This window comes from Hylobates moloch, unplaced genomic scaffold, assembly GCF_009828535.3.
Source record: "Hylobates moloch isolate HMO894 unplaced genomic scaffold, HMol_V3 SCAFFOLD_3, whole genome shotgun sequence".
Taxonomy (NCBI): domain Eukaryota; kingdom Metazoa; phylum Chordata; class Mammalia; order Primates; family Hylobatidae; genus Hylobates; species Hylobates moloch.
The window spans coordinates 112718424-112742383 of NW_026652278.1; the positions used below are offsets into that span (position 1 = coordinate 112718424).

Here is a 23960-nt window from a genome sequence, read left to right on the forward strand (position 1 = left end):
AAAAAAAAAAAACAAACAAAAAAAAAACAAGGTCCACCATCAACATATCAAGATATTTTAGAAAGTCCTGGAAAACAGAAATCAGACATAGTCGAAATAATAGATAACTAATGCAGAGGAAACCTCGACCAATAACAGACACAGAAGAGGAATGCTACAATGCTACAAAGAACCTTCTTTCCAAGGAAACCCCAGAGAAACTTCACACTTGGAATCGACTGATACAAAAGCCATGCTGGGCCTTGGGCCAATCACCAGGGAAGCCAGAACTGAAGCTGTAAAGCGGGCTGTCCCCAGGAGAAAGCACCCAGAATTGCTCTCTTTTACATAGTTAAGGATTTGTTCTGGGAGGGTTCCTAGTGAGGCTGCTGAATATAAAGAAAAGCAAAACAGAGACTGAATTTATTGAACCTTCATAGTGGCAAAGGCAGGAAAGGACAAAGAAAATAACCTCCACCAATGAATAAAATTCAATAAAGCACAGAGCACAGAACAAAGCCTTCTCTCCTTTGGCAATATCATAGCACTTATGTTTAAAAGGAGGAGGAGGAAGACAAAGGAGAAGAAGTGAGAGGGGAAGGAATGAGAGGGGAGGAAGGAGAATGTATGCATGTATAGATTTATGTATATATGTAAACACAATTAGAACCTTCATGAAAAATTGCAAAGACATGCATCAAATTGTTCGCACAGTTATTTTGAGGATGGGAGAGGGGCTATATTCAACATTGTTTTAGTTTGGGAGGGCTTTTTAAAATAATAAGCATAGACTACTTTGTAATTTTAAAACAATATATATTAGAAAATTTCATGGAAGAGACAGAAATTATGATCATATTCATCCAATACTATGGAAGGAAGGCTTGATTCAAAAGTTCAAAGCACTGAAGCAAATCTAACCATGTGCTACACTTAATTTATAGACATTCCTATAACATTTTGAACATTCTTGGAAGTTTTTAAATTTTATATATCCAAAAACATTAAAAAGGTTGTTTCTAATTAAGATCACTGAATTAACTTATATATAATTGGTATTCTTAGTGCAACAAAAGCAAACATGCAAAAAATATATAGACACTAAGCAAGAGGTCTCTTTAACTCAAAAGCAGCATTTTCCAGGTCTTTATTAGATGAGTTTTTAACTGTTTGGGTAACCCACTCACCTAATAAAGACTTCAGAATGCAATAATAAATCTTAGTGTTTATCTGATCAATATCCATGAAAGTTAATTGAACCGTCATCCTAGTATATTAGTGATTAATTTTGTGATGGTTTTGATAGCACCAAGGAAAGATAATAATTTTTAATTTTAAAACATGATACCATTAACTTAAACTGTAATCATAGGATATGGCATGTCTGTTTAGAGGCTCCGTAATAAAAGAAAATTTTCATATACCAGCTAAAACTTTAATTTAATGAAAGCAATGGCAGCATTCCAGGCTCCACAGGACCAGCTGCATGGTTTTTCTCTGTTTGCCAAAAAATGTGATATAAAGGGGAATATAGTTACAGGTATTACTTCAATCTATTTATTTAATGGGAACGTCTGGATATCTCTGTACATATAATTCCAACCACTGTGCAGACCAACAGTCTCTTTCCTTTCATTTGCTACCCCAATACTATTAAGAAGTATCCTCTTAAGTCACTTCCTTGAATACACTGCACTAATTTTTAATCATCCTACAAATCCTGCAACTCTTCATGGTGTTGTTCTCCTCCTTGCAAACCTCAGATTGACAAGGCCTGCCAGATTCCTAATTTCCCGAGCCATTTTGTCCACCTGGAGGCTCACCCCAGGCCTAATATCCTGCCCTTTGGCAGGAAGGATTTAGAGTTGCTATAGTTTGGGTGTTCATGCCCACACACCTCATGTTGAAACGTGATCCCCAATGTTAGAGGTGGGGCCTGATGGGAAGTGTTTGGGTCATCGGGACAGACCTCTCATACATGGCTTGGTGCCGTTCTCAGTGTAATGAATGAGTTCTTCCTCTATTATTTCCCCAGAGAGCTGATAATTAGAAAAGATCCTAGCACCCTCTTTATCCCCTCTTTGACCACTACACATGTTGGTTTCACTTTACCTTCCACCATGAGTGGAAGGAGCCTGAAGCCATCACCAGAAGCAGATGCTGGCACCATACTTCAGTACAAGCCTACAAAACTGTGAGCCAAATACACATTTTTTAATACATTACCCAGTGTCAGGTATTCCTTTACAGCAACACAAATGGACTAAGACAAGAGTGTTGCCCCAGTGCTCTGGGACTCAGTATCAGCTTCCTGTTGTCATGTTACTGTTAGCCTAGCAATAACCTTGTGGTTCATATTTGATCACTGGTTTAATATTCTCATCCTGAGATTAATTCTCCTTACTACATCTATCATTTCTGGTCTTAGGTTATTCCCTTGAGCACAGTCCCTCCTGGACTCCTTGTATATACACTTAAGATGAGCCACCTTCCTGTGACTCTGCCTAAGGGCTGAGATCCTGCTTGTGATTCAAGTCACTGGCTCCAGGTGATTTTATTAAAAACACTTAGAAACTTGTTCAACATCAAGGTGGGCTCAAAAGCAAATATTCCGCAGCCATGAGTTTTCAGAGCATTATAATTTGAATACAACATATTTACAGAATGAATGGTTTTACAATTGTTATTCATCTCTTGTATTACTGCCTATTGTTTTCAATTTTTTTGTCTTTTTTTAGTCTCATTTCATTTTGCTTTATTTTATTTGCATGTTGTTTTTTGGCTAATTACTTCTACTGCACACTGTTTGTAATATCAAAAAGTCGCCACAGCCTAATGGCCCAACAGTGTAAGTTGAAAAAAAGTGAAATCTCTAACAATTGGTTTTGAAACATTTATCAAATATCATTTTAATTTTTAAAAATGTATGTAAATCAATATGCCCAAAAAAGAAAAAAATATGTAAACAAAGGTGTTAATAGGGCTGTTTCTAATGGAGGAAATCGTGAGTATTTTGTATAGTCATCTTCTGCTACTCTACATTTTATAATTTTTCTAGAATTAATTTTATTTATTACTTTTGTAGTAAAAGATAACAATGGATAATTAACGAACCCTGTTCCTTGATACCAGGAAGCAGTACTACATGGCGACCAAAGAGAGCAGGGCTTTGGGCTGCTCAGGGTTCAAAGTCTCACTCTAGATTGACTAGCTATGTGACTGAGCAAACAGCCTAATCTCCCAAACCACCAATTTCCTCATCTGTAGAATGGAGAAAATAGTAGTGCCTATCTCATAGGATGGCTGTGAAGATTAAAGATGATAATATTTGCAAAATCTAGCCAGATGCCCTACATGTGGAAAGCATTCACGAGTGGTAGTTACTATCATTACTATTTAACAAAAACTTCAATGCCAGTGGTTAACATATTCATTTTGTGTCCAAAGTCTGTTTTGACCAAACTATCACACAAAGTTGCTTTTACCATGTTGCTTTGATTACAATTCATTTGGCCAAAATGCTCTCAGCCAAAATATAATCCAGCTGATTACCTTGGACTCATCCTTGACCCTTCCTCTCTCACACTCCGTATACAATCGATCAGGAAATGGCATCTGCTTTCCCTTCAAAGCATGCTCAGAATGATTACTTCCCACTGCCTCCGCTACTCACTGCTACAGTCCTCATCGAGTCACCACTATCTATGACCTGGATTAATTTAATAGCCTCCCAGCTATAAATAAATACAGGAAAAGTTGAGTAAGCTTTTTAATAATCTGTGTTGTTTTCTTACTTATTGTTATGTATTACTTTTGTAATAAATCTGCCTGCTTAGCAGAGCTCTGAAATGCTCTGCCCTGGATCTCCTGTTGTCATGCTTTCTTCCCCTGTTAACATGTTAAAGTGTTGCTCTGGTTTGGACCTCAGATACCAATCAATTGTCTGAACCATACCTAAGGTGTCCAACCATGAAGTCTGCCTGCAATTGAGGGGTTTCCAAGGATAGGGATTATTCAGTGCTAAAACTGAGAGAGTCCTGGGCAAATTAGGATAGTTGGATACCCTAACTACACCCATCATGCTCTCCAAAATCACATTCTTAACTCCACTTAAGATTTCCTAACAACAATATTGACTGGGTCTACCTCCTTCACCATCTCCAGGTCCAGATCAGGATTCTCAACATTTAGGACCAGTCATATTCCCAGATACGACTCCAACAGCTTACCAAGTGAACTCCCATCATCTGAATTTTCACGTCATTCTCTTATCCCCAAATCTCCTTCAAATGTACCTGCTCCTCTTCTTCCATCCAACTAGTACACTTCTCAGAAAACACAGAGCTAATTCCTACCTTAGTACAACTGCAAAGATGCCACTTGGCCCCTTGCTATAACTCATCCATGTCCTCTGAGGCACAGCTCACTTTCATCCTCCTTCAAGAACTTTCTCTAGTCTATTAAATTCATGTAGGAGCTTTTAATTAGGAGTTCTCTGTATCAACTGCCTTAATTTCAATTGGGCACATCATTTACTTCTGTGGTTTTTGTCACTTAATTCATGTGATCAATGAATTTCTAATATGTGTTGCTTTTACCTTCCCAAAAGATTATTTTCTCAAGTGGACAAGAATTATCAAGTACAAGCTAATCTCATAATAGTTGCTCAATATTTTTAAAATAATAGGTAGTAAAATACTTGTGCCAGAAGAAAAACAACACATATTAATAAAAAGCTTACTCAACTTTTACTTTATTTATTTACAGCTGGGAGGCTATTAAACTAATCCAGGTCATAGATAGTGGTGACTCGATGAGGACTGTAGCAGTGAGTAATGGAGGCAGTGGAAAGTAATCATTCTGAGCATGCTTTGAAGGGAAAGCAGATGCCATTTCCTGATAGATTGTATATGGAGTGTGAGAGAGGAAGGGTCAAGGATGAGTCCAAGGTAATGAAGTTTTCCCTGAAGCATTCAAAGATGTTGCTGTATTTAATAATGATTCTTCTTCTAGATTCGAAACAAAACACTAACTGTGAATTTTTGCTTTAAATCCATCTCTTCTCTGTATATATAAATATAGTTTCATGTGGACCTTCACTAAGGTACCCTAGAATATTAGTCAATTCAGTTAACAAATCTACAAAGTGAGTCATTCATAATCCCCAACCAAAAAAATTATTTTAGATGACAAATTGACTCGCAAAGCCCTTCCTTCGGACAACGAATGCATTCTGATAAGAAAAGAAGAGAGTAGAATTTTGCTTCTTTGAACAAAGCTGAAAAACAATAGCAGTGGCTTAGATTGTATCAGACTGGTCATTTTGGTAACATCATATAATATGGAATTCAGATTTGCTGGCAAACACACATAAAAGCTTCTCCAAATATGATGGTTGTCATGGTTTTCAAAAAAACTTTTGTAATAAAGATAAATCCGGGAAAAAAGCAATAACCTGGCTAGGATGCTTCAGCAGAAAAGTCAGAGGTAGTGCCATGTGGTGTGGCCATTACAGAGCATTCTCTAGAGGCAGGGGCACCAACAAACTTCTTATGCATCAAATTAATCATTGCTAAATTCAGAAAGTTTAGAAGAGTAGTCATATAAATACAGTGATATTCAAATAACATTTGGACTTTCATGAATTTTGAATGATTAACTTTATGTAAATGGTCTTAAACAATACTATAAGAAAAAACTACTATCATCAGTATCTCACCTCACACTAGTAACCTAATTCATAGATTCCCAAGGTATCTCAGCACACTGGGTGGGAAGTTCCATCACAGAAAATCAATCCGTGGGTAATAGAATCCCAGCTCCTATGCCAAGGGCTAATATCAAGGCCTGAGGCAAAGCACTGGAGAAGCCAGCCAGATGGTAGGCTTTGGAACCCGATTAGGAATCAGTACTGCTCTGTCACTTTATGGCTATGTGGGCATCCTTCTTATCCCTATGGGCCTCAATGTCCTCATTGTAAAATAGAAAATACAATGCCCCTAGACTTATTAATGCTTTGGACTGGACTCAACTGCTAATTTCTGCTAATTACGTAGCTAAGAACACTTAGAAGAAATAACAGTATACCTCATTTATATAGCACTTTGCAGTTTCTAGTTTTTCATGTACTTTGTCTCATCTCACCTTCATGGAACCCTTGGAGATATGAATGGAAATGTCCAGTACACTGGATAGATACTGGCTTGGGAGTCAGATAGACTTGAATTTGTATCCTAGTATATAACTTATTAGTTACAGATCTTTAGGCAAGGTTATCTTAACTTGTCTTAGTCTAGCTTTCCTCATCTACAAAGTGGGTTCAATAGTATCTACTTCAAAGAATTGTTTTGAGGATTAAATAATACGGAATATGTAAAGTATACCTGGCAGACAGGAAACGATTAGCATCAAGGTCTGTCTCCAATAGGAACTTCTCCAAAGGAGCCCCTCCAACACACCTGCATTTTACATATGGGAAAACTAAGGCTCAGAGATGAAAAATAAAGTGTAAAGATCCCACAAATAGGAAATTCTAGAGCAAATCTAGAACCTGAGGCCAGGACTAGCATCATGAGAACTAGAATAATCAGGTCAGGAATGAAGCAGAATTAGTTATCAAATTATGCAACTATAATTTTAACTTCACTAGATAAAATATTTTCCAAATGAGCCTAAAATAATCCAATGCATTTATGGGCGGAAGGGAATTTGGCCCCATATAATTTTTTATTCTTTCTCTTTACTTCAGTGACTTACAAAATTATTCTTTGTTGGTCAAGCACTGGGCTCAAAACATATAGTTTACTTTGTGGCCTCAGTCTCAGGCACAGGAGAAGCTTACATTTCACTGCCTAGCTACATCTGATATTAATATATTCTTACAGTAGTTCCTTATATGTGGTATACGACAGGAAGAACACTTTATCAAGACTATCTTCTGGCTTTGGCTTGGCCACTCTGAGGCTCTGTCACCTTGGGGAAGCCTCTTATCAGAACTCTTATTTTATCTGTAAAATGATGGAGTTGGACTTTATAATCTCATCCCTTCTAGAGCTAGACTCAATCACAAGTGAAATAAACTCATCTTTAGGGGAGTCTAGTTAATGAATTTAAAAGGAAAAGTACATATACAGACTGATCTGATTACTGCTTTCCCTCTCAGACCTCACCCTACTAAAACAAAGCATGGTATGGAATTAAGAGAAATACTTAACTAGGATTCCTATGAAAAGCTGGAATACACAACCTTGTAAGGTTGAGAGACCCATTCTCCAAAATTACATAGCGTAACATAAGCCATGCTTTGATAAGATTTTATCAATGTGACTACTTCTGTACTGTGGTAATGGTTAGGACCAAATGAACTCAAGATGCCTTCCAGTCTAATTATTTCTGCTTCTATCACTACACAGAAACATTTACTCCTAGATATCCAGGCAATAAATCTAATTTTCAAATTCCCTATGACCCTTCCACATCCGGCATTATGTGTACACCTCTACTTTCTCTGATAATTTGCTCTTTGTCTCTTCTCAAGTGCCATGCCTCACTAGGATAAATCTATCCTAATGAACTCATGCATCTGAGGTTCAGTTCTGCTATTTCAAAACAGTAAAAGTCTCTTGTTTCACAAGGAAATACTAGTCCCCACTGTGTGCAAATAAATATAACTCCAGGAGAGGCCACGGGTAATTTGGTATTGCAGCTGTATCTGTATGTCGCTTAACTCAGTTTTTGTTTACTTGTTGGCAGGCTGCTATCCACATGTGGACACTGTAAGAAAAACCATGATTGTGAAATTGGCAAAGGTACAATTCATTATATTGAAAAGGTAGTAAATTGTGAAAATCCACACTATCCAGCTAACACGACTAATGGGTAATCCATGGAAAAGGGAATTATCTTCAAAACAATGCAAGGGCTTATAAATGAACAATTTATACCAGTGTAGAGGAAAAAATAAGTCTCTGGACTGCTATCCAATAATCGATAGAAATAAAAGACAAGCGATGAAGGTGCAAAAAAGAAAACAGAATGAAACAGTAAAGATTTCATATTTAATATCCTCTGACATAAAGCTTCTTTACTAAACTCCTGAATCAGTCTTACCCTGTGTATCGATATGTCTACAGTGCTCAACATACAAAGCTGACAAACATCAAGAAAAAAATCATTTCCACATTAAAATCCACAAAATGTATCTATAATCCAACAATAAAACCAAAAGTCTTTAAGACATAACTGTAATAGACAGGATTCCTGTTTATTCACTCTCTTCCCAGTAAAAGGACTTTCCCAACTTGCCATGTGACTCAGAAAGTTACCTTTGGGGAGTGGGTATACCTTATGAGTTTGGCCGGGTGACTTGCACTAACCGATGAAATGTGAACAGAAGCAAAGTGAACTGCGTCCAAGTGAAAGCTTTAAAAATCATCACATTTTGGCCACCGCTCTCTTTCCCCTCTGCCAGGAAAACACATGTCCCTGATAAGGGTTATATCTTCAGATGCCATGTGGAGCCAAGCTGTGGACAGAGTCATAGGCTCTGGTAGCCTATACTTTGTCAGCAAGAAATAAACCTCTGTTGCTATAAACCACTAAGAGTTTAGGGTTATTCGTTGGAGCGGTCTTCTGAGCAAAAATTCTGAAGCAAAATAATATTCTTAAAAATTATTTTATTTGAAAATAAGAAGCAAGCGACTTGAAATCAAGGAAAATAATGTGAGGCAGAAAATGACAGATGTATTTAAAATAAAAAACAGGGCAGGATACACTGATTTCATGTTCAGAGTGCATTAATCAGGTCCTATAAGAAAAATGAAGTTTCAAACAACTGCAAATAAAATCTTGTTTGCTAGTCATAGCTTATAATCAGCCATACAGTGAGGAAACAGTTTAGTATGATTCCTAAAAGCAGAATACTATATTAAACAAAAAAATCAAGTCTATAAGCAAAGAATATCAATCACAAATTACTAATATCTATGTTTATGTATACACATATCTTTCTCTGAGGGGCTCAAGCAGAGATAGTAATGTTTGAACCATCTCATGACACAAATCTGATATCGTAGAGAAAAGAATCAACAAAAAAGAAAATAAACAGAAAAAGTTGCTACTTTTTCTTGTGATATGAGCGTGGGAAGCAGTGGCTTTTGAAAGAAAAATATATATACTTCACCTTTTTTATTTAAAAATAAGTTATCAGTATTGACAAACCGTGAAAGTGTTGAATCAGATAGTGCTGCTGAGGAGAGGGCAGCCATTTTGTACACAAGTGATTAGAGGGCAGACATGTTCTTATTGCAAATTTGCTTTATTTACATCAGAAGCTCTTTTAACTGACCTCCCTTTAATTAGGTCCTAAACTTAACTGACACTCTGCATACCACAAAATCTACTGAATGATGCCCCACATGAAATCTTCTCAGTTAGGAAGCTGCTTTCTTCTTGTTTGCCCACACATTCTGTTCCTACCACCTGACTGTCAGGCATGCTTCCCACAGTCCCATGCATTCATTCCTACACCTGTTTAAAACACTGGGGACAAGTTACTTTAATCATATAATTGAACTACATTTCAAATAAAATAAAGGCAGCTGAGTAAGAAAAATTCAATTGTTTCTAAGAAAATCAATTGAATGTTTTGAAAGGTCTCAAAGATAAGTCTATAAAAGAAATAGCCAAATTATATGAGGTAAAACAATTATAAAAGATAGGGGAAAATCACAACTCTAGAAGGACTCTGAACTTAGGATGCTTTGCAAGAGTCTACTTATACTACTTTAAAAAGAGTAAAACTGGATATTGAGTGGTTATGAAAAAATATGACAGCAAATGCTAATGAGAGAACCTATACTTAGAACCAAGAAAGCTTTGGTCATAGATCAGCAAATTGGTAAATAAATATAGATTTATAAAACTTAAGGTAAAATAAAATGTTTGAAATATCAAGTCTATGATCCCATACTGGGGCCAACTTTTATTAACTTAACATAAATTGGTCCACATCACATCAAAAAAGAGAGTGTCAACTAAATTATTATATAAGCAAGTCTGAGGAACAGGCCCCCTATACACGCTTCCTAACCATCTGTGCTGGTCCTATCAGAGTCTTTTCCATGTTCATCTGTATTTATTTAGCTGAATCCTCAACTGGGTTGGAAGCTCCATGGGGAAGGGATTATACACCCAAATTCTATTAGTCCGTTCTCACGCTGCTGTGAAGAAATACTTGAGACTAGGATATTTATAAAGGAAAGAGGTTTAATTAACTCACAGTTCTGCATGGCTGGGGAGGCCTCAGGAAACTTACAATCATGGCAGAAGGCATCTCTTCTGGGGGCAGGGAGGATAAGTAGTGCCCAGCAAATGAGGAAGCCCCTTATAAAACCATCAAATCACATGAGAACTAAATCACTGTCATGAGAACAGAGTAGGGGAAACTGTCCCCATGATTCAATTATCTCTGCCTGATCCCTCCCATGGCACATGAGGATTATGGGAACTACAATTCAAGATGAGAGTTGGGTGGGAACACAACCAAACTATATCACAAATTATACATAAATTATTCCCCAAATATTCATTTATGCTGTATTGCATGAGAATTAGCTAAAAACAAACCTCTCCTTTCCCTGGCATCCTCACTTCCCCATGAGCTTGTGAGCCCCCGAGGGCAAGCACTATATCATATTCACCTTTGTGCGACCTCAGTACCTGATGTGACACTTTGCTCACTGAAGGCTATCAACAAAGTATCTGCTGAATTGAATCAAATATGAGAAAAAAATGTCATTTCCTTTTGAATTAGTAATACAGTGAAGGCAAGAATGTCATTCAGAAAGTAGAATGAGCTACAACGGGGTTGTAGAATAAATTTCCTATTCTCAACAAAAGTCGGTGAACAGTTGAGAGGGTGAGAGGGTTTCATTCAAATCTTTAAAAAAGATTAGACAAGTAGCTGTGCCCCCTGGAAAGAGAACCAGCATTGTGCCAAGCATACACCCATTTGACATACCAGAAACATATTAGATAGCTGAAAGTTTATTCAATACATTTACCACAGCATATAATGTGCAGAGTATTGAACACCCACACACGTAAGGCTGGTCCTTCCCCCCTGGACTTTATATGCCCTCAGGGGAAACAGAACAAACAGGCTGAATAACAGTACAGTAGTCCCCTTCTTATCTGCACTTTCACTTTCTGCTGTTTCAGTTACCCTTGGTCAACCCCGATCCAAAAATATTCAATGACAAATTCCAGAAATAAACAATTCATGAGTTTTAAATTGGATGCCATTCTGAGCAATGTGATGAAATCTAATGCTGTCCTGCTCCATCCCACCTGGGACAGGAGTCCTCCCTTTGTGCAATGTATCCATGCTGTAGATGCTACCCATTCATTAGTCACTTGGTAGCCTTCTCAGTTATCAGACCAACTGCCACCTGTCACAGTGCTTGTGTTCATGTAACCCTTATTCTACTTAGTAATAGCCCCAGAGTAGTGATGCTAACAACTCAGATATTCCCAAAAGAAGCTGTAAAATGCTTCCTTTAATTGAAAAGGTGAAAGTTATTGACCTAATGAGGAAAGAAAAAAAAAACATTAATATGCTGAGATTGGTAACATCTATGCTAAAAATGAATCTTCCACCATAACATTTTGAGGAAGGAAAAAGAAATCTATGCTAGTCTTGCTGTTGCACTTCAAACTGCAAAAATTATAGCCACAGTCCATGATAAGTGCTTAGTTAAGATGGAAAAGGCATTAAATTTGTGGATAGAAGACAGGAACAGAAATGTGTTTCCAGTAATTACAATCAGGCTTGGTACTATCCAGTTTCAGGCATTCACTGGGGATCTTGGAACATACCCCAAAGAGGGGACTATAAAATGTTAAAAAGGACCAAGATAGTTGTACAGAGAATGGTGGTTACAGAATTTTTGGAGGTAGTTTCAGATGATGTTTGAAACTCACTCTGAATCTGTGAAAGCTAGGTAAGTTCCAAACAAAATAATATTAGTAGGGAATGGGCTCATTAAAGTAGGGAAAACAACATTAGCAAAGTGAAAGCACTAAGAAAAGTAGATTTATGCTATAAAAAGCAACAAATCTAGCTAAAACATTGGTTACTACAGGAAAGTTGTAAACAATCAGACTAAAAAAGTAGCTTCAACATGTGGAGGGACTGAAAAGTCAGGCATAGATTAAACATGGCCTATGGATTGCACATTTGAAAAAAACTAGTTGAAAGCAGCCTATAAGAAATGTTCATTTGATCAATGTGATGGTTAATTTTATATGTGCTGAATATTCGTGTCCCCCCAAATTCATGTGTTGAAATCTAATTCCCCATGTAATGGCATTTAGAGGTGGGGTCTTACGGAGGTGATTAGATCATGAGGATGGATCCCTCATGAATGGGATTAGTGCCCTTATAAAAGGGGCCTAGAAAGCTCCCTTACTCTCTTCCCCCACATAAGGTTACAGCAAGAAGACAGCTGCCTATAAAACAGGAAGCAGGCCCTCATCAGACAGCTGAAATAGAGGACACCTTGATCTTGGACTTCCCAACCTCCAGAACTGTGAGGAATACATTTCTGTACTGTATAAGCTACCCAGCATATTCTCTTTTTGTTACAGCAGCCTGAACAGACTAAGACAATGTGTCAACTTGACTAGGACGTGGAGTGTCCAGATATTTGGTCAAATGTTATTCTGTGCGTTTCTGTGGAGTTGTTTTTAGATGAAATCAACATTTATATCAGTAGACTCAGCAAAGCAGATTACCCTAAAAAGTGTAGGTGGGCCTCATCCAATCAGTGGAAGGCCTGAATAAAACAAAAAGGCTGACTCTCCTCCAAGCAAGAGAATTTCAACTATCATCAAGCAAGGAATTTGGCTTTTCATGCCCTCAGACTCAAATTCAGGTCTTTCTGTGTCTCAAGCCTACTGCCTTTGGACTCAAACTACACCATCATTTCTCCTGGCTCTCATGCCTTTAAACATGAACTAGAATTACACGTGGGCTCTCCCAGTTCTTCTTCCTGACACACCTGCACATAATCCTTCAATGTCAACAATTTTTAATTCTATGATAGTTTTCACTTAACTAATTTGAAAGTAGTTCTGATAAAGATAAATCATTTGAAAAAATTGTTGAGCACTTATGAGCTCTTAAGACTTGAGCACATAAGGTGAAGCACTTAGGACTAAGTATAACATAATGCAACAAAATACAGTACCTATTCCTAAAGAGTTTACAGTATTCCTAAAGAGTGGAAATAGGCATTAATCAACCACCAAAGAAATAAAAATAACTTGATAAATGTGACGACAAAGAGCAACACAGTGCTACTGAAGTATATAATAGAAAACTGACCTAGTCTAGAGTTCAAATAGGAGAAACCTAGTAAAGGGAAAATGTGTGTGTGTGTGTGTGCGCACACGCATGTGTGCCTGTGCCTGTGTGGATGCATGTACAGACATATTTGAAAGAGGGAGAATAAAGGTGATATGGTTTGGTTGTGTCCCCATCCAAATCTCATCTTGAATTCCCTCATGTTGTGGGAGGTAACTCATGGGGGCAGGTCTTTTCTGTGCTGTTCCTGTGATAGTGACTAAGTCTCACAAGATTTGATGGTTTGAAAAATGGGGTTTTCCCTGCACAAGCTCTCTCTCTTCGCCTGCCACCATCCATGTAGGACGTGACTTGCTCCTCCTTGCCTTCCACCATGATTGTGAGGCCTCCCCAGCCATGAGGAACTGTAAGTCAACTAAACCTCTTTTTTTTTCCCAGTCTCTGGTACATCTTTACCAGCAGCATAAAAACAGACTAATACAAAAGGAAAGGAACTCGCACATTTAATAGCTGGGTAAAAGAATATAGGCTATAAAGGTGAAAGAAAAAAGTGACTAAGAGGATAGGTGGTTTCAGGGAAGTCAAAGAAGGGTGAGTTGCAAGATGGAGGTAGCTGTCCACAACACCTAATGTTGCCTTGGAGTCTAGTAAAAGGAAGTCTGAAAAGCATCAAGTGGCTTCATGATGAGGACAGAACTAGTGACCTGAGAGAGAACAAACAGAAGGCCAGAGGGAAGCAGAAACCAGGTTAGTGTGGGTGGCAGAGAACGTTGGAGGTAAGAAAATGAAGACACAGTATATAGACAATTGAAGGACGGAGAGGATAAAGATCAAATGGAGAGAAGGGATAACCTACAAGGTAAGTGTTCATCAGAAAGAGAAACAGGTAGAAGATTTGTTCTTAAGAAAGAGGAGGGGATATTTCTCTATTCTAGGAAAAAAGAATGAGAAAGTGTGCATTTGTAAGGCAGTGTGAATGTTGATGTCAGAAGTTCAGGAATATATAAGTATTGTTTATTATCATCTTTCCTAATATTCCAAAAAATAGAAAAATATATATTTTATAATATCTTTTTAATTTTAATATATTCCAAACATTAACAAAGGCTATTACATCTCTTCTTGGTCTTTTTACTAAGATCAAGTATAAAACAGGATACTTGTATTCTTCTATAGAAACATCCTCTTAAGCACTGAAAGTGCCCTCAATTCCAAATGATTTCTAACCCATGATTTCTCCTGTAAGTCTTACAGTTAGATACTTTATTAGCTTTGGTGTTAGATCAATTGTAAACATCACCACAAGCTCTCTCTCTTTGCCTGCTGCCATCCATGTAGGACGTGACTTGCTCCTCCTTGCCTTCCACCATGATTGTGAGGCCTCCCCAGCCATGAGGAACTGTAAGTCAACTAAACCTCTTTTTTTTTTCCCAGTCTCTGGTACATCTTTATCAGCAGCATAAAAACAGACTAATACAAAAGGAAAGGAACTCGCACATTTAATAGCTGGGTAAAAGAATATAAGCTATTCTTATAGCTTATATGCACTTAAAGCACATATTTATCATTGCTGTAAAATATACAAGTATTCATCTGAATCTTCTAGATAAAAACTGATTATTATGCTCATCATTTCTCTCTAACTGGGGGAATCTAGATACCAAAACTACATGTTAGACTGGCTAGGATGAAAAGCTCTGTTCCACCACTTTCAAGCTCTATATACTTGGGTTCAGTTTTTCATCAGTGAAATGGGAATATTACTACTACTTTAGGGGAGATTGTTAGAATTAAATAAGACAATATATCTAAAGTGTTAAGCATAGTGCCAATTACTATTAGTCACAATGACTATTTTTATCATTATTATTAATAAACCCAGTATAAAGGGCTATGTGCCACAAGATTTATATAGCGTGAAAGTCAAATGTTCTGAGGCTATTCTACCCACCTGCCTATCAAATTCACCATGCTCTGGAGGTGACTTCCAGCACCATCTCCACCAATTTACCACCAACATGCTCAGGAATTGCCATGCCTGACTGTTAATCCAATACTAAGTCTAAAAGGACTGGTTACTATAACTAACTGATGATTATAAGGCTAGTGATACTGTTATAAGGCTAGGTTTCCTGAAGGATATATTTAATCTCTGAGGTGCCTGCTGATGCAAAATTTCAATAATTTGATAAATTTGTATGATGCATCAAAGTGACTCCATTTGAAATCTCATTTCATAAGCATGGATAATAAAAGTTTTTTATGTTTGTTCTGTTTTGTTTTTACTTATTGACTGACTTTCTAGAAGTAAAACATTATCATAGAGTTTCTCTATGGGTTCTAGATTATGTGAACAGAATTAAAAATCATCAACTTTATTCAATAGCAAGGTGCAAAGTATTCCAAAGGATTGTGATATTAATCTTTCACATACAACTTATACTTTTACATACAACATAACATTATTCCAAGCAATGTCATGTTGCATGTGAAATATTTGAAACAAAGCAGGTTATACTTACAAAAGTTTGATATAAAAATATAAATGTTCGATAATGAGCATTTTAAATTTGATAAAGTTAAAAACAAGCTACATAGATGCATGCTATATTCCAAAGTCCAGAAATGGGCATGGAATTAATTAAGTCACTGAGGGAAAGTTCTCAAAAGCCTAGTTGAGCTTACATTCTACTGCTTGGAGAAGTGTAGGGTTAACTCTCAGCAAGAATGATATGCCCCTTTTTGTTCCTGTCTACTGTCTGCAAAACTAATAAAACAGACATGTGTAAACCACCATAAAGTGTACACAGCCATATCTCAAAGGACTTAATTAACCACAGGAAAAGAAACCAGAAAATGACTCTGTTTTAATCTCTGTCCACTGAGGTGAATTAAATAATACAACCATTAAGTACCAACTTAAGAAATCATAGACACACTAGTCAAATGATTACCCATTTAATTAAGTATAAGACAGTATGTATAGTTTTGACATAAACTAACCCTGATAATGATTCATATAATTACTTTCTAGACTTCTGTTAAACAAAGCTCCATGTGAAAGGAAAGCCCATCCTCCAATTGTACAACCCCTCTTCCATTCAGCCTCTGTACCTTCCTCATGCAGTAAAGTACCATAGACAATAGCCTACAACTCTGCTACTAATCTTCCTTTTTCCTTTCCTCAAGCTGTCTTTTTTCGGGGAATAAGATAAAGCTTTTTATTCTATTATATCTTTATCTCGACACATACACATAATTGTACATATTCATGGGGTACATAGTGATGTTACAATACATATCACGTATAGTGATAAGATCAAGATAATTAGCATATCCATCATCTCAAATATGTATCATTTCTTTGTGTTGGGAACATTCAATGTCTTCCTTCTAGCTATTTGAAACTATATATTATTGTTAACTATAGTCATCCTACAGTGGTATAGAATAGCAGTGCCCAACCTTTTTGGCACCAGGAACAGGTTTTGTGGAAGACAGTTTTTCCATGGACAGGGATGGGGCGGGGGATGGTTTTGGGATAAAACTGTTCCACCTCAGATAACCAGGCATTAGCTAGATTCTCATAAGGAACACACAACCTAGATCCCTGGCATGCGCAGTTTACAACAGGTTTTGCACTCCTATTACTATGGGATCTTTGGGGTGTTGCTTTTCTGGCTGGAAACCTCTGTGGCCAGTCGTGCCTTTGCCCAAATTTTTGCTTCAGCCCACTGAGCTCATTCTGCTCACTCGACCTGGCAGGCTGTGTTCAGCTCACACTAATGGCCTGGATTCCGCACCTGCCAAGGGAGACTGCATGGAGCGGCAAGGGGTGTGAGAGTGAGTGTGGGCTCTGGCCAATGCACAGTCAGATATGCCGGCTGCTGCATTAAGGGTGGGCAGCTCCAGGTGCCAGCACAAGTGCCAGCTCTCTGCAAGGCTGCAGCTGGGACAGGCACACCACAAGCAGCTTCCACAGCTGACACCAGGGAACACAGTGGCATCCAGAAGCTTGGAGACACCAGGAACTGCAGCACCCCAAAGAAGGAGTCACAGCCCTGGCTTGGGGAGCTCCCAGGTCTGGGCTCCCTGAAAGGCTGCAGCTCTTCTCTCCTTCTCTTCACTTGCAATGTGGCAAGCAAGGAGCAGGTCTCAGTCTTGTTTGCGTTACAGCTCTTTTAGCCTCACCATTCGGCGGGTCCCAAATTCTTGTCCTGTGACCAGGAAAAATGAGGTATACAAACAAGTAGAAGGTGAGCAACATGAAGAGGAACTTCATTGAGCAACAGAACAGCTCAGAGGAAACCTGCAGGTTTTCTTTCCACAGGCAGGGTATACCAACGAGCATTCAGGCTGCTAGCAGAGAAGGTAACTCCTCTCTCTAGGCAAGTCATCACAACAAGCATTCAGTTCTCAGCAGAGAGGGTAGCTCCTCTCTGCAGCTAGTCATTCCATCATCTGCTCTGCTCTGGCTGAGCCTGAGGCTTTTACAGGCCTCGGAGGGGAGGAAGGTGCATTCATTGGTCCACAGGCAGTCATGGACAGGCCCAGAAAAGGCACCACAAGTTCCCATTCTGGTCAACCGGACTGTCAGCCTGGCCCCCAGCCTTCAGGCACTCCCTAGCCTGAAGGTGGGGCCTCACCGGGTACCTGCCCCCTTTCGCCCAGGAGCCTATCTGCCTCCTGCCACCCTCCATGGAGCCCAGGTGCTTGTGCCAAGGGGCACCTGCAGGCCACACTGAGCTGCCCTCAGCTCCGCATCGGTTTCCAACCCCCCCACACTCATTGGTGCCCAAGTCTGGCAGGGGAGCCGAGGCAGCAGGCAGCTGGTGTGTCAGCACTGCCCCAAGTGTATGCACCCCCAGCCGGGCTGTGACAGCAACCGGGCTCAGCCCCACATTGCTCTGAGATCAGAGTAGGCGCTGACAGCTGGGAGAAGCCAGGGAGCGGGAGCGGGCACTTCAGAGCCTGCAAGCAGCACAGGGAGGCCTGGGTCCACAGTGCCAACTTGGGTAGCTGAAGCCGCATCTGGGAGGGTGTAGCTGCTACCTGCTCCTGGCTCCCACTGGCTCCATGGAGCATGCAGTCCTGGCTGTGCCCCTTCATACCCTGGGGCAGGGCTCCAGGTTCTCGCCGGGCTGGGGCCAGCATTTGGGGTAAGAGCGACATCGCCACAAGCTCCCCCCATTGTCCCTGTGCTAAGGGACAGCCTGGGGCTCCCCGTCATTTGGCTCAGGGCCCTGCCTGGGGAGGGGCTCCTCTGGGAGTGGATCACGGGCCCCAGGCCCAGCCATTGGGAATGTCAGGCTTGGCAGTCACCCCAATGCGGGGTGGGCCCCATGGGCATGGCCCTGGGCAGCCCCACGCAGAGCCTCCTCCCAAGGCATAGGAACCCAGCACCCTCGGCAGGGTGGGTACAGTGACTGCATGGCTGGCTGGGTCCTCAAAGCAAGCACTGCTCCCAATTCCCACCTCAGGCCCAAAAAGTGTGGCCCCAGCTGTGTGACCCAGGCCCAGCCCCTTCACCCTATGGGCAAGCACAGCACCACTCCAGGCCCAGCTTCATCTAGGGCCCCTCTCTGCCCGACCCAGGACCACAATATGGGGACCCTCTGTCCATCACAGGTCACGACTCTGCCCACGATGGGCCTGGCAGGCGACCCAGCCCGGACACATCATGGTGGCCACTAGGGGGGCAGGCTGCAGGGGGCTGTCTGCTTCCTCCCCATACCCTCCCTGCAGTGGCTGGCATGATGGCAGTGGCCACTCCAGACAGCCCTCCACTGCCATCACTATGAGAAACCAATGCCACTGCTGCTCGGACAGGAGGCAGAGCTCAGGCAGTAATTCTCGCTCACCCATGGCTCACCTCCAGCTGTGCAGCCAGGTATGGGTCTATGGCACAGGGGTTGGGGACCCCGGTGAAAAAGTCTAGAACTTATTCCTCCTATCTTGCTGTAATGTATCCTTTAACAAATCTCTGCCTATCCTTGTGTTTTTTAAATCATGTGAGATCTGTACGCTTCAGCTACCTCTGCGGCTTCAGCTACCCAAGTTGGCACTGTGGACCCAGGCCTCCCTGTGCTGCTTGCAGGCTCTGAAGTGCCCACTCCCGCTCCCTGGCTTCTCCCAGCTGTCAGCGCCTACTCTGATCTGTACTAAGACTCAATCAAGGATGATTAGATTAGGGTCTAAGGTAACATTTTCCTAGATTTTGTGACACAGTAGACTTCTCAAAATTATCAGAGTGAAATATACTTGGCTTAATACAGTATAACTTTGTTATACAAATTACACTGAGTACAGTATATAAAGTACAAGATAATTTTTATACCTTCTTTTGAGTAGTGAATTCAGTGATAGAATGCAGAACTTCACATTTTACTTTGTATTGCTCAACAGTGGCTGAACCTTTTATGACAGTCTATTCAGGCACTGGATGTAGTACAGTTTTCTTTGAATAGAAGTTTCCCTAGAGTACTCAACTTCCATTGATAAAGACCTACATGTGGCTAATTCTGCTGTTTTGTGTTGTATCCATTACATTTACTTCACTTTGTAATTTGTTTATTGACTTCTTTAATGCCAACCATTAAAAAATAATTTAAAACTTACCATAAAACATATTTCCAATTTTGAAACACAAAAACAAAGTCATTTCCTTCTTTATGTTCATACAACAAAAATCTTGCCTGGCAACAAGTAGCATATGTGCTTATTCTGGGTGTCTAGATTTTAGTTTTAACACTTCAAAAATACACACCACACACACACCCACACACTCACACGTACATGGTTGTTAGTTTAATTTCCTCCTCTGGTAAGTGAGCTTTCATGTTGTTTGCTTGGCTCCATATATAACAAATGTTTCATTATATTTGCCAGTGACTAAAACATTCTTAAGATTCTTCTTTTTAATTTCTACTGTACCTCCTAAATCTTGCAATGATATAGCCCAGTTCCAGTATATTTAGTGCAATATTGATTAATTTTCAAATAGTAATCTTTCATTACTACATTTGTTAGGTATGATTTGAAAGCACCCTACCACTTCATAGTAAATACTTCTTTTCTCAGTAGCCTTAGCTATTTCATTATTCTATATCCTAGTTTTCTGAGTGAGTCCAGACTGAACTCTCTGGTTGTTAATCAACAGAGTATCTGAATTAAAGGCTCTGCTTGTCTGTGGTTATATCTGTAAAAAGACTTCTGACATTAACGATGAGGTGCTGTTGGCTGCACAGCAGTCTGGCTAAGATAAAACTACTTAGCAGTAGACTGAAATGTGTACACACATACAAGTACATACTCAGCACTCACAGAGTAAAAATGTGACACTTTGCCAGACCAAATACTCACACGCACATATATTGCAGGCCAGAGTTCAAGTGGAAGCATTTGCTTTCTGTTATTTTAAAGAAAACAGATGTAAGCCTTTTCCCAAGCGACAAGGTACATTCAACTAGGTGTACCACATCAGGAAAGAGGCAGAAGAGCTGCCAAAGGAGGCCAGTTCAACAAGCACTTACTGAGCCCCCACTAGACAAAATGAACACTGGGAAACAAACATAACTGACACAAACGCCGTTCTTGAGAAATTCGGCCTAGTGATAGAGATGACAATGTAAATAAATAGTTTATCTAAGTGTCATCATGATATTAAGTATTTTGGATTTCAATTCTAGGAGTCTTGGGAATATTTCAAATTAACTATTTTTAAAATGTTTTAAATTTAAAAATTTTTAAATTAAACCCTATAATTTAATCTAAATATGAAATGTAAGATTTGCCACTTTCCCCCCAGGACAACTTCACAGAATTTCTATTTTCAATTCTACTTCACACTTTCACTATCACCAATCCTATTACAAGCAGAAGCCCCAAATCAATGAGGGAACAAACATTCTTCAGCCCTCTAGCCTTCTTTTGGTTAATGTTACAGAGGTAGGCTTTGTTAGGTCACTAAATATGGAAAGAATATGAGCCCCATAAGGCTATAATTTCTAGGGACACAACTTTCTAATATTCAGCATTACCCAATCTGCAAAAACATCTGAGAGCAGGCAGAATTCAGAGGATTTCTATAAGAAACAATCAGTCAGCTGGGCATGGTGGCTCACATCTATAATCCCAGCACTTTAGGAAGCTGAGGCAGGTGGATCACTTGAGATCAGGAGTTTGAGACCAGCCTGGCCAAAGTAACTGGTGAAATCCTGTCTCTACTAAAAATACAAAAATTAGCCAGGCATGATGGTATGCACCTGTAATCCCAGCTACTCAGGAGGCTGAGGCAGGAGAATAGCTTGAACCCAGGAGGCAGAGGTCGCAGTGAGCCGAGATTGTGCCACTGCATCACTCCAGCCTGGGCAACAGAGAAAGACTCTGTCTCGAGATAAATTAATTAATTAATTTAATTTAATGCCAATGTCCTGCACAAGACCACCATAAATGAGCACATAAAAGGTGCTCTATACGCCAGGCATGGTGGCTAATGCCTGTAATCCTAGCACTTTGCGAGGCCAAGACAGGAGGATCGCTTAAGCACAAGAGTTCAAGGCCAGCCTGGGAAACAATGCAAGACCCCATCTCTACAATAAATTTTAAAAAGTAGACAGGCATTCTGGCACATGCCTGTGGTCCCAGCTACTTGGGAGGATCCCTTGAACCCAGGAGATGGAGGCCGCAATGAGCCATGATCAGGCCACTGCACGCTGGTCAACAGAATGAGATCCTGCCTCAAAAAAAAAAAAAAAAAAAAAAGAAGAAGAAGAAGAAAAGAAAATAAAGAAAGCATCAGCCTGCACAAAACTTTCTTCTTTAAAAAAGCTGAAAAGTGGTTTGGCACAAACATATAAGCATAATGATTTTAATCCTATCCCTAGGGTCACCAAGCCACTACATGTAATAAAGATCTCAGCACACAGTACAGTAAGACTTCTTCCTCACAGGGCATTTCTTGTGTCTATAAAGTCCTTATCTTTCCAAAGAGGAGAATGGCCACAGAGCACCGCAAGCACAATGTCATCCACAGTAAATACTACTCAAGTGGCCTAAGAGGATGCTTCGTGCACCTAACCACAGAGGAGCTCAGTAGCAGGGTGCATAGGCCACTGCGGCCACTGTGGGGCAGGCTCACTAGGATTCAGTCACTCCACACAGCAGGTTGTCTCTTGAGTAGTGGATAATTACTGAGAAGTCTTCTACTTGCACAGAATTATACTAGATACTCTGGGAAAGCTTTATAAGAAATAAAACAGATTTTACTTTGTTTCATATACAGACGATATTATAAAGACAAAAACTACAAACCTGGCAAGGGGTGGTGATAATGAAAATTTAAGCTTACTATATCAGCACTTACAGGCATACTTTGTTTTATTGCACTTTGCTTTATTGTGCTTCATAGACATTGCATATTTTACAAATTGAAGGACTGTGGCAACCCTACATCAAGCTAGTTTCTTAAAGCCATTTCTCTAACACCATGTGCTTACTTCATGCCTCTGTTACTTTTTGCAATATTTCTAACCTTTTTATTATTATTGTGTCTGTTAGGATAACCTGTGATCAAGGGTCTTTGGTGTTACCATTGTAATCGTTTAGGGGGCCACCATAAACCATACCTATATAGTGGCAAGCTTAACTGATAGTGTGTGTGTTCTGACTGCTCTACCAGTAGCCCTTCCCCCATCTCTCTCTCTCTCTCTCCTCAGGCCTCCCTGTTCCCTGAGACACAACAATATTGAAATTAGGTCAATTAATAACCCTACAATGGCCTGTAAGTATTCAAGTGAAAGAAACAGTCACACGTATCTCACTTTAAATCAAAAGCTAGAAATGACTAAGCTTATGAGGAAGGCATGTCAAAAGCTGAGATAGGCTGAAAGCTAGGCCACTTGGGCCAAACAGCCAAGTTATAAATGCAGAGGAAAAGTTCTTGAAAGAAATTAAAAGTGCTACTCCAGTGAACACACAAATGATAAGGAAAGCGAGACAATCTTATTGCTGATATGGACAAAGTTTGAGTGGTCTGGATAGAAGATCAAACCAGCCACAACATTCTCTTAAGCCAAACCAGAGCAACACCCTAATTCTATTCAATTCTGTGAAGGCTGAGAGAGACAAGGAAGCTGCAGAAGAAAGGTTGGATGCTAGCAGAATTATGAGGTCTAAGGAAAGAGGCCATCTCTATAACACAAAAGTGCAAGGTGAAGCAGCAAGAGCTGATGGAGAAGCTGCAGCAAGTTATCCAGAAGATCTATCTAAGATATTAATAACTAAGAAAACTGGCTACACTAAACAACAGATTTTCAATGTACATGAAATAGTTCTATTGGAAGAAGATACCATCTAGAATTTTCATGGCGAGAGAGGAGAAGTGACACCTGGCTTCAAAGCTTCAAAGGACAGGCTGACTATCTTGTTAGAGTCTAATGCTGCAGGTGACTTTACGTTGAAGCCAATGCCCATTTACCATTCAGAAAATCCTAGGGCCCTTAAGAATTGTGCCAAATCTACTCTGCCTATGTTTTATCAATGGAATAACCAAGCCTGGATGATGGCACTGTCATCTGTTTACTGCATAGTCTACTGAATATTTTAAGCCCATGGC

General features: G+C 39.7%; 1 protein-coding gene across 1 annotated transcript in view; it reads right to left on the minus strand.

Annotated features, from left to right (window-relative positions):
• PRDM5 (PR/SET domain 5) overlaps nt 1-23960 on the minus strand; it is a 225722-nt gene that overhangs the window by 124502 nt on the left and 77260 nt on the right. The window contains exons 4-5 of the mRNA XM_058437033.1: nt 17537-17562; nt 17149-17359 (exon numbers count right to left, since the gene is read on the minus strand). Coding sequence (XP_058293016.1) covers nt 17149-17359; nt 17537-17562 — 237 coding nt within the window. The remainder of the gene's footprint in view (nt 1-17148; nt 17360-17536; nt 17563-23960) is intronic.